General features: G+C 41.9%; 1 protein-coding gene across 10 annotated transcripts in view; it reads right to left on the reverse strand.

Annotated features, from left to right (window-relative positions):
• Positions 1-12,197, reverse strand: part of FNBP1 (formin binding protein 1) — a 140,865-nt gene that overhangs the window by 73,246 nt on the left and 55,422 nt on the right. For all 10 annotated transcript variants that reach the window (XM_045883336.3, XM_045883337.3, XM_054509461.2 and 7 more), the window contains exons 3-4: positions 2,216-2,272; positions 1,367-1,514 (exon numbers count right to left, since the gene is read on the reverse strand). In XM_045883336.3, coding sequence (XP_045739292.1) covers positions 1,367-1,514; positions 2,216-2,272 — 205 coding nt within the window. The remainder of the gene's footprint in view (positions 1-1,366; positions 1,515-2,215; positions 2,273-12,197) is intronic.

Below are 12,197 nucleotides of genomic sequence, written 5' to 3' on the forward strand. Positions count from 1 at the left end.
AGAAAAATTATGCCTAGTTGAGATCCACTGCTCTAATGTGAACAGATAAAAATTTTATCTCAGTTTATGAACTGAGTGGTTTTTTTCCCCAAACGAACAGGTTGATCTTAAGCCATATATCTGTTCCTAACTACTAAACATACCCAAAGCCATGTGTTACCTACTTATAGCTTAGTAAGAAGTAAACTCGTCAGATGTTCCAAATACCTTCCTGTCTCAGGGCCTTTGCACTGGCTGCTACCTCTATTGCTTGTCCCAGGCAACTCCTCCTCATCCTTTGAGTCCTATTAAAACGTTAGCTGTTAAGGGCCCTGGGAAGATTCTCCCTGATCCTGAGCACGAGCATGTTAGGTATTCCTATCACCTCCTCCTACAGAACCTGTACTTACACTTTGTAGCAACTATCACAATTGCAATTAAATAATTAGTTTGGCCATTATTATTTAATATCTCTTCCGTTTCAGCAGGAACCCCATCTTCCCTGTTGGCTCCTGCTTCTCCAGAGCACCAGAAGAATTATGGTGGACTCGAATTTAAATGAAAAAAGTATTATCACAGGCCAGCTTTAGTTCTTTATTACTAACAAATTATGATGCACTGCGGGGCGCCTGGGTGGCTCAGTTGTTAAGCGGCTGCCTTCGGCTCAGGTCATGATCCCAGGGTCCTGGGATCGAGCCCCGCATCGGGCTCCCTGCTCCACGGGAAGCCTGCTTCTCCCTCTCCCACTCCCCTTGCTTGTGTTCCCTCTCTCACTGTGTCTCTCTCTGTCCAATAAATAAATAAAATATTTAAAAAAAAATTATGATGCACTGCATAACCGGTCAGAGAACAATGACACAGACCAAAGCGTAGAAATAAATCTTTTAGGACAAAACCTTGACTATGAATATACTTTGTGTGAGCGTACCTTTTTCTCCTTTGTTAATAATAAGAGCTATGCAAAGATGATACCGAAGGTAGGAGGAGCAAAAAGGACCTCTTCGTTAGATGATGAAGGAGCCAAAGAACAGAGTAGATGGAGCTGAGGTCATCTTTCTGGCTTTGTGAACACTTTATAAGCATTTATTTTAATACTATTTATTCCACACCACACATACCATCTTATACTGCTTACTCTTTTTATGTCTGATATCCTCAAATATATTTAAATTCCTCAAAGGGATTAGTATCCTAGGGGTCCTCAGATAAGTTTCAGTGTCTGAGAGACCCTTATAAAGACCTAGAAGCACCTTCTAAGAACAGGGTCCATAACTTTTATACAATTCAGTTCAAGACCACCTTATATGACTATTTAATTTGAAAGCTTCTAGGATATTCCCATTACCCCTGGTCCATCTCTTAGGAAGAAAAAACAAACTTTTGTTACCGATTTCCTCTCCTGCTTCAGTTCCTGGACATAGCGGGCTAACTCCACAGTGATGTTCGAGGTCATGTTCTCGGAGATAACTTCATGCTGCCCAGCGTAATCATTCATTTCGTTCAGGGTGGAAAGGAAAGCTTTACAAGCCGTATACCTACGGAAATGAACACACACCGCTCTTTTTCAAACAAGGTCCCCTCTGTTAAAACACTGTATGCGCTGACGAAACATTAATTAAAATCAGGTTAATGTGCATCAACGTCCCATAGGACCCTGACAGTTCATTACTCATAAAAGTGTTCTCATCGAAATGGCTCAGAATTAATTACAACTGAAACACTTTGCATTTTGTGACACCGAATCACTCTACATAAGGCAGTATTTGGCTTTGTTAATACCTGGTCCAAATATGACCCCAAATACCGATACATACTAAATATGCCCTAATGCAATGGATGTTTAGATCCAAATTAGAAATATAATACTTTTGGGCTGTCCATGTTAAGGTGCCTAAGTTGCTGACTGAAAGGGACATATTTCTCAGTGAAAGAGACTCCTGGTAGTACAAAAGCAAATCAAGACTGTGGAATGCATAATCCACACTTCCTGTATTTGCTTAGATTATATTCTAAGCTTTTCCCAATTACCTTAATTGAAACAATCTGGAATAGGTCTAGTGACTCGGCATAAGTTAGCTGAGTAGGGTTTTTATTGTTCTCGCTGCCAATTTAAAAACTAGCACAAATATGAATGGGGAATGCAGCTTATTTTTGTAGATTTCCTTTCTCCTTTCCTTCAGACATCATCACGACTGGCATAAAGATATCAGCACATAATCATCAGCATTAAACAGACCTGTATTCTTCTTCCTCCTTCGAGTTCTTTTTAGGTTGGTATTTCTTTGCGAGGTTCCTAAAACAAAAATGCAGAAATGTCACCTTCTATAGAAAGATGATTGAGAAATCAGGAATGAAAGATGAAGTCAGTGCTTTTTGTGTACAAGTAAAAAAAAAAAAAAAAAAAAAAATCACAAAATGTCCGCAGCTGAAATCCATTTATTTCCTTTTTTTTTTTTTTTTAAAGTCATCTCTACACCCAACATGGGCTGGAACTCACGACCCCGGATCAAGAGTCGCATGCTCTTCCAACTGAGCCAGCCAGGTGCCCCTTGCTTCCTTCCATCTTTCTACATGGGTGATAAAGCTCTGGTTATGAAGGACTTGCATCTCTTTGAATCTCTGACCTCAAAGGTAGAGCACGTAAGAACAGAAAGGGGCACCAGCTGGTGCTAACCTGGCTGTTACGACCTGACTTTAATTGGAGAGTACAGACCATGTGTACACATGCAGCCGATTTCATCTGCAGCACCGAGCTGAGGGCGAGTTTCCCTCCAGGCCACCGTTCCCTCCTGATCATCTTCACAACGATCCAAGGAAAGTATGTGGACTATGTCCAAATGTTCAAATTAAAAATCCAAACGCCGGGTGCCTGTGTGGCGAAGTCGGTTAAGCATCTGACTCTTGGTTTTGGCTCAGGTCATTATCTCGGGGTCGTGGAATCGAGCCCCTTCAGGCTCTGCACTTAGCGGGGAGTCTGCTTGGGATTCTCTCTCTCTCTCCCTCTCCCTCTGCTCCTCCTACTCGTGTTCTCTAAAATAAATAAATAAATCTTAAAAAAAAAAGTCCAAGTGCCAAGGGCATGTTGGCAAGGCTGTGTGGCTACTCCCCCAAAGAGGAATGAAAAGGAAAGGAATCTGGGGGCTGTTCATGCTAAGATATTTAATTAGGAGGACTTTTAACCTGCCCAGCAGGTTTGCCCTGAACACACTCAGATGAGACAAAATCACTCACATCTCTCTTCCTAATCTCACCTCTGGGTCAAGAATCCAGACAATCTCTACATTCAACACCCTTAAATTTACACAAAAACCATGGGGTAAGCCTGGAAAAACAAAACTCATGCACATGGGTCCCATCGGCTGATTTCTCGTGGGACCTGACTTTGGTCGCTGTAGTTTAGGGAAATAGCCAGAAGAGGCTGACTAATGGTCCACAGTGGGGGTCCTCACTTGACCACATCTCAGTATTCACTTCCCTGTTTATCCTGTGTTTCTATTCCTCTTTCCTAGTAGTTACTTTCATTATTTCACATTTTCTTGTATTCCCCCTAAATCTACAGATTCACCTAGAAAAAAATGTACCATCATAAGTTTACAATTTTGATCATGGTACATTTTACGTACAAAGTGGATGTGATTTCATCTCTAACAGGTGTTACTAGATGATTTGAGGCAATGGACTTCAGTAAAAAGGACACTGCTCTGGGATGGCGTGACCCCAGACAAACCAACAAGCAAGTCTGTGCATCCAGCTCCTCATCTGTGAGTTCAAGGGGGTTGGATGAAATGACCTCTATTGCCCCTTCAAGTTTTCTGAGGGAATATGTAACACCCAAGAATATCGACTGTTGCAATTTAAAGTGAAGATATGGGGACGCCTGGGTGGCTCAGTTCGTTAAGTATCTGCCTTGGGCTCAGGTCAGACTCCCAGGGTCCTGGGATTGAGTTCCACATCAGGCTCCTTGCTCAGCAGGGAACCTGCTTCTCTCTCTGTCTGTCGCTCTCCCTGCTTCTGCTCTCTCCCTGACAAGTAATTAATAAAATCTTTTAAAAAATAAAATAAATGAAATAAAATGAAGATATGAAGGGCACCTGGATGGCAGACTCAGTAGAGCATGGGACTCTTGATCTCGGGGTCATGAGTTCAAGCCCCACACTGGGCATAGAGCTTACTTATAATAATAATAATAATAATAATAATAATAATAATAATAATAATAATAAAACATGTCATATTTTCTCTGCTGATACTCTGGATGCATAGTACAGTTTACCTAATAAGTCTAGATCCAAAAGAATGCTGAAAAATAGCATTTCTTTTAAAAATGTGGCTTAGGGGCACCTGGCTGGCTCTGTTGGTAAAGAACGTGCAACTCTCGATCTCAGGATTGTGAGCTCAAGCCCCAACGGGTATAGAGATTACTTAAAAATAAAATCTTTTAAATAAATAAATAAAGTGGCTTAAAGAAAAAAATAATGCAAAGGAGAGAAATCTTGTTTGTTGAAAGCACAATACAGTTCTTTGAGTTGGTTTACCACAGTCACTCCTTAAAAGGTAGATTTAGTAAAAACAGTCCATCCTACTCACAGCCGGCAGGGATGGAAAGGGGAGCACATGGAAAGCAGACGACCATATAACCAATAGGTTCTTTTCCACATATGCGTAGAGTAGCATATATGGGATTTTTTGGTAGAGAGGAAGAGGAGTGGGGGGAGGGGCAGAGGGAGAGAGAATCTCAAGCATGCCCAGAGAGGAGCCGGACGTGGGGCTTGATCTCACGACCCTGAGATCTTGACCTGAGCTGAAATCGAGAGTCAGATGCTTAGCTGACTCAGCCACCCAGGCGCCCCAGCATGTGAGATATTTTTAATGCATGGTTTTAAATATTAACCATTTCTCCTATTAACTATAAATTACAAATTGAAAATATCACTGTGAAATTCACATCTTATATAAAAATTCTTTCGCAACTGTTATTGTAAAGGTTTATTTAAATCCACATTTTCTGGGGCACCTGGCTGGCTCAGTCAGAAGAGTGTGCGACTCTTGAACTCGATCTTGGGGTTGTGAGTTCAAACCCGAGGTGGGGTGTAGAGACTACTTAAATAAAACAAACAAAAAAAAACCCCACTTCATATTTAAAAAAATAAATTAAAAAAATTAATAAATCTACATTTTCTTTTTAGCTTCCAGTCCTAAGTCTTCATAAAAATAATTTAAATTTTATATCCAGTTGAAGGAAACATAGCTTGAATATAGAAAGGTAAAACCAGCACTCTTTTTAGTTCCTTCTTACCAATCCAATCCTAAACAGGATTAAAGACCACAGGGGGGTGAGGGGGGAATATTCTGTTGTGGGTGACAGCCTGTGGAGACCGTCACGTTGTGATGAATGAGTCTCACTTTGACCATGTTAGCATATATAGCCTTCAAAATGTTTCTTAAAAGCACCAATGAATAATTCACTCTATAAAAGCCAGCAGAAAACTAAAAGCTTAAGAAGTCTGGAAGGGAAAATCAGGATTTTTCTCTCAGGGACCACTAGAAAGAAAGATCAACTTTCATTTCCATTCTCTGGAGATGGGCTTTCTTGCCCCTATTTTGTATGAGGTAACTTAAAAAACAAGCAAGAAAACAAACCACAAAGAGCAGCTTTAAATTTATGGGATCTTTCTGAGAAATTTTAAGTGTTTTATATATTAAACTTGCTCTTCAGACAGGCTAATTAAAAGCTAAGAGAAAAATATAATCCTCTCATAAGGATACTGGATTTTAACTTGGTTGATCCGAAGAGCCACAGGGAAGCTTTTAAAAAGGAGATACCTGGGCCCAGTTCCAGGCCCTCCGAAATGGAAGGTCCAGGGTTGGGTCCAGGAATGTTTTGTTTTTTCTATCTTTCTTTTTTTTAAAAGCTCACCACAAGATTTCTGGATAAAGACAGCAGAATAAAATTCGATCAGAGAATTGTGATTTCCCAACAAGAGGTGAGAATTAAAAGCCAGGACAATTTTCAACAGCAGAAAACAAGCCAATGAAGAAAGAAGCATAACTTCAGCCTACGCACTTTGAAAAGCGGCAACCACGGTGAGGGACGGAAGATTCTAGGACCGCATGGAAGGATGCTGCCCCCACCCTCACTGCCACTGTGGCAGGGGGTGGGGTAGCGTAGGAATAAGCCCACGAAAGCCTGAAGATCAATTTAGACAATAGTAAACTGAGGGGTGAGTAAGCAGTCAAGGAACAGTGACAGGAAAGCTCTGAGAAGAAGACACGCAGGCCGCCCACCCAGGTTCCAGAATTCGGGCAGGAGCAGGGGTCACCACCTGGATCCTCACGTTCCAGGGCTCCAAGCTGGATGCCTGTGGAAGCTCATCCCTAACCTAGGCATTCCAAAGGAACAGGATATATCTCTCAAACAGAACCTCTAACAAAGTTCCAGAACACACTCAGAGTCTCAAAGACAAAATGTACAAAGCCAGGCCCTTCGCCTCACCCTTACCCCATAATGGTGCTCAGAGGTAAAGGCCAACAGTTCTAGACGCACAGCCAGGAATGCTCAACTACCCTCTATCAGAACCAACAGCAGCACTGATGTTGTTTATGCAGGTAAGAAAAGCATGCTTAGGAAGTGCATGTGCCTTATCTCATTAAGTCCCCTTAACAACCTTAGAAAGGAGGAATTACTATTATTCACATTTTACAGATGAAAAAGATGAAGCACAGAGAATATATGCCCCAAGTTGTGTTACTATTGAATGGAAGAATCAAGAATGCATGCCAGGTATTGGGGCTCTAGTGTCTGTTCTCTTAAGCACTTCACTGAACTGCCCATATTAAACATAAGCGAGGTAAAAAGATATGTAATACAGAAGAGAAGGAAGAAAGGTGGGAAGGAAGGGAGGAAGGAAGGAAGGGAAAGAAGGTAGGTTGGGAGGAGTGAAGGAAAGGAGGGAGGGAGGGAATGACGCCCCCCCCCCAAAAAAAAAGAAAGAAAGAAAGAAACCAATCTGGAAGAAAAGAAGAAAAAGAAGCAAAAGCAAACTCCTCCAGAAAATTTTACACTACAGACAAACTTAATAAAAACACAAAGCCAATGAAGCAAGGACTTCCCAGACCACGGGCTAAAATAGATGGCAAAGTTAAGGAAATGAACTAAGAACTAAAGCATACCACTACAGAACTAATAAATAAAGTGGGATGGATATCAAATTTAACAGAAGAAAACTTTGAGATAATCATAATAAGGAAAGCAACTAACAAAAGCAGAAAAAAAGATTACCTAAAGAACAAGATGCTTTAACATAAGGAAAACTCATATTTCTAAAGTATATATAACCCAGTAAGTAGTACAGAAAAAATATTCAGATGTAATTGAAGAAAGTTACCCTGAAATAAATGAAGAACTGAATCTGCATATGAAAGGGCTCTAAGGAAACTGACAAACAATGATCATCGCTTGGCGATGTTATCAAACTGCTAAATGGAACAAAAAAAATTCTTCACATATATAGTCAAAGCAAGTCACCTACAAAGAAAAAAGAAATCTGGCTGGCCCCAGACTTTTCCACCAAAAACCAATGCAGCAACAAAGTTTGGAGAGAACTAAAATATGACTGGAGAACAACCAGGTCAAATTATTATCAAGTATGGGGGCATTCTGAAACAGGAACAAACAGGAGTTTGTTTGTATGAAGGATTACTTCATAAACTCTCATTAGGGAAGGAAATATTCATATTTCTCTTGATGCCAAGAGACAGGTGGAGAAGCTGTGGTAGAGGAATGGAGGTGAGCATACGTTTATATTTAAATACAGAATTAAGGGGCACCTCGGTGGTTCAGTCGGTTAAGCATCTGACTCTTGGCTTTGGCTCGGGTCATGATCTCAGGGTCATGGGATCCATCCCGGCATCGGGCTCTGCACTCAGCACAGAGTCTGCTTGAGATTCTCTCCCTCTGCCCCTCCTCTACCGTGCACACACATACCCTCTTTCTAATAAATAAATAAATATAAATAAATAAGTAAACAAATAAATGCAGAATTAAGACAAATTAACTGTGGGACTGTGTTAAAGACCAAATTATATAACTCAACTAGAACAGGAAGCAAAACATGTATTATTTTCTTTATCTTACTTAGCAGTGAGTCAATTGAGCATGCTTAAAATTGTAATGTGGAGTTAAAAAAAAAGTAATGACATCCTACAAGTTTTTTATAATCTTTCTGCTAAATCTTATAAGAGTTTAATATTTATGGTTCAGAAAATCCTGCAGTTTCACTTGTATGTACTTTTTATGGTGAAAGTAAATGTAAGTTGAATTCCTTGTATATACAATATATGCAATATATTTTATAAAATGATTTCTACATAGTTACCCTTTACTGACAATGAACTCCGATTAGAAAAAAAAATTGACCAGGACATGAATGGGTCATCAAAAAGAAAGTATAAATGGCTCAAATGTATAAAAACAGGCTCCACCTCATTGATAATAAGAGAAACACAAACTAAGGCTCAGACTCTCCAATTTTTACTTATCACGTTGGCAAAGATAAGAAAAGACTGGTACCAGGGAGCGCTGAGGGTCAAGGTAAGTAGCACTGCCCGAGGCTCTGCTATGAGCGGTAAGGGTCACAGTCTCTGAGCGGCAACTTGGTGAACTCTATCAAAACCACAGAGCTACTTTTAGGAACTTTGTCTCTAGACAGGCTTGTACAAGGTTATGCATTGCAACTTTGTTGAGAGTTGCAAACAACTGGAAACAATCAACACGTCCACCAAGCCAATGCAATATTATAAAACCACAAAAATAATGAATCCTTGGAACAATCTCCAGGATGTAGAAAGACAAGGGCACAAGGGACTGCTGGGGAAGCAAGGAAGAAAACACACCCTCATTTGCCTGTGTTGGCATAAAATTTCTCAGGAAGGATAAACAAGAGACTGATAACATTTACTGTCCCCAGGGACAGAGTTAAGAGAAGGGACCCTTCACGGCACACCATTTTCTACCTCTGGCATTTTTAATCATATGAATTCATTATCATAACAAATAATTTAGCTTTTAAAAAAAATTTAACAGTTGCTAAGGGCAATCAATAGTTGGTTCTCTTCTATAGGTCTATGAAATGTTTTAAAATTTTATTAGGCATTATTAGGCATTTGACCTTACATTGCCTTGAAGAAATAGTAACTATAGCAAGGGTCAGTAAATGTTTTCTGTAAAGGGTCGGAGAGTAAGTATTTTATTTTATTTTATTTTTTTAAAGATTTTATTTATTTATTTGACAGAGAGAGAGAGTTAGTGAGAGCAGGAACACAAGCAGGGGAGTGGGAGAGGGAGAAGCAGGCTTCTTGTGGAGCAGGGAGGCCAATGCGGAGCTCGATCCCAGGACCCTGGGATCATGACCTGAGCTGAAAGCAGACGCTTAACGACTGAGCCACCCAGGCGCCCCTGGAGAGTATTTTAGACTTGCAAGTAGGTCATGCTCAGGTGGTCCCCGTTAGCTAGTCAGTTGCAATTGTTTTCAGAAGCAGCCATAGACAATACATTAATGAATGGATGTGGCCGTGTTTCTGTATAACTTTATTTATAAAACTAGGCAGTGGATGGATTGGGACATAGGCTGTAATTTGCCAACCCCTAAACCTACACAAATCAAAGCCCTAATGATCATCCTTTGCTTCTAAAATAAGTTGGTGTTCTTTTTTCTCTAATGCCGAAAAAAATAAAAATGATTTAATGCCAGAAGCTTCTCCAAAAAGATAGCGTTGCTTTTTCAACATCATACTGATATTTCAAGCAAGCATTTGTTGACCATGCTTCAGTCACCCTGGCCTTTCCATTCCTTGAACATGTTTCCACCTCAGGACCTTTGCACTTGCTGATCCCTTGGCCTAGAAGAGCTACCCCTAGACCTTGGCATGCCGGCCCTCTCTCTTTGTCCTTCGGTTCTCCAGCAACAGGTTTTCCCTGGCCAGTCTAGCTAAGTAACCCCCACCCACCATCATGCTCTATCACATCACTGGCTTTTCTTATCTGGGATGATAAATGCTATCTTTAAATGATTTAATTTTTTGCTTGTTTGCATGTGGTCTGTTTTCCACAGTGAGAAGGTGAGCTCCAAGGTGTCTCGTTCATTAGAGCTCCCCTGGCACTCAGTTGACACACTGTTGGTTGTTCTGTTGGTAAGCCTCATCAGCTCTCATAGGCTGGGCAAACACATGATTCTCCTCGGAGCAGTGGGGACCAACCATCTTAGAACGGGACCTGTCGATTCACTCTACAGCTATTTACTGAGTACCTATTATGCATTAGGCACTGTTCCATACTACCGGGATACTTCAGTGAATACAACTCAAAAACCCCTGCCCTTAAGGGGCTTCCATTCTAGCAGGGAGGAGTGGAAGGCAATGAGTAATAAATATGATATATAAGAAAATTGTAAAGAATGTTAGAAAGTTATTAGTGCTACGGAAAGACTGTAAACTACAGCAGGAAGATGAGGTAGGCCTCACTGAGCAGTTAACATCTGAGCAAAGACTTGAAGGGAGGCGAGAGGGTGGGCATGCGAGGAACATAGAGGTGATACCCATACAGAAAGGCGAGCCCTGGGGCAAGAGCGTGCCTCGTGTGTGTGAGAAACAGCAAGGAGGCTGGTACAGTTAGAGCCGAGAGGAGGGAGAAGGAGGAAAGAGAGGACGTCAGAAAGGTTGGGGGATATGATCACATAGGGCTTTGTAGGACATCCACAGTAAGGATTCTGGATTTACGGAGTGAAATGGAGAGTTGGAATTTTGAACAGAGTGCCATGATCTAGCTGCTTTGTGGAACACAGACAGACAAGAGGGGATAAGGAGGGAATAAGAGGAACCAGTTAGAAGCCTCATAATAACCCAGGTGAAAGGTGATGGAGACTAGAGCACAGTGGCTGAGGTAGAGGTCATGAGAAGGGGTCAGATCTTGGGTAAATTTGCAAAGTACAGTCACCGGGACTTCCTGATGGCTTAGATTGGGGATGGGGGTGGGGTAGTGGCTGAGAAAGAGGGGACTTCTGACTGAATAAGGAACAGAGTTTCTGACCTAACAAGGAAGGAGGGAGCAGCTCTCAAATGTGTGGGGAAAAGCTGGGCTGTGCAGATGCAGATTTTAAGCGGACAGATTCGGTTTCAGACACTTTCTATTTCAAATAGGTTTTAGGAGATAATGCATAATCTGTGTCAGAGTCCAGGACAGTGGTCTAGCTTGGAGGTACATACCTGTGAGCCATTGTCACGTGGATCATACTTAAAGCCAGATGAGATCACCAAGGGAATACAGATCGAGAGGGGGAGATGACAGGGATTGGGCACCAGGGCACATCGGGTAAAGAGGCAAAGGCAAAGGAGGACCCAGCGAGCGGGCTGAGAAGGAGCTCAAAGTGAAGTAGGAAGGAAGCCAGAAGACTAGAATTACAGAGGCCATGCAAGGAGGAGGAAGCATCCACCCCATCAAAGCTGCTGATGGGTCAAGGACGCCGGATTGAGGACAGGTGATTGGGTTGAACCATACAGAAGTCACAGGGGCCTGGAAGGGTATTCTGGCTGAGTGGTGTGCGGTGAGTCTAAGGTAGTGAGAGGAGAGGGATTGGAGACAGCAAGTAAGAACACTTTTGAGAAGTTTGGCTGCAACGGGGAACAACGACATGGTGGCACTGGTGGGGAGAACCACCTCAGGGAAGTTTGTTTTTGAATGAGGGTGTGCTTGTGTGTCGATGGGGATAATAACCCAGCAGGGAACGAAGAACTGAGGACATGGGAGAGAGAACCACTGGGGCTGAGTTCCAGAGCCAGAGGGAGGGGGGACACCGAGTGCATAAAAGGGGGGCCTGGATTTAGACAGAAGCATCTCGGGGTGGGGGGCACAGATGCTGAGAGTCTGCAGACATTCTCTTCTGACTGCTTCCATGCTCTCAGTAACATAGCAAGCAAGTGGTGAGGATGGGAAAGGGGGAAAGGAGATGCTGGGTTTGCAGAAAGGAGAAACTGAGTCACTTTGGTGAGTGGGGCAGCAAATCGACAAAGGATAGAAAGGATGCTTATGTATCGGCATTGAGGACCTGGCTGAGGGCTCAGTATCAAGGAGGAGAAGACCAGTCTGAAGGGTTAGTAATGGTCTTGAAGGCATTTGTTCAATTACTCCTGATCTTGTACATCAACTTCTCCCAACAAGTATAAAT

This window comes from Mirounga angustirostris, unplaced genomic scaffold (genome assembly GCF_029215605.1).
Source record: "Mirounga angustirostris isolate CCGP_5_RB_7025 unplaced genomic scaffold, mMirAng1.0.hap1 SCAF_15, whole genome shotgun sequence".
Lineage (NCBI taxonomy): Eukaryota > Metazoa > Chordata > Mammalia > Carnivora > Phocidae > Mirounga > Mirounga angustirostris.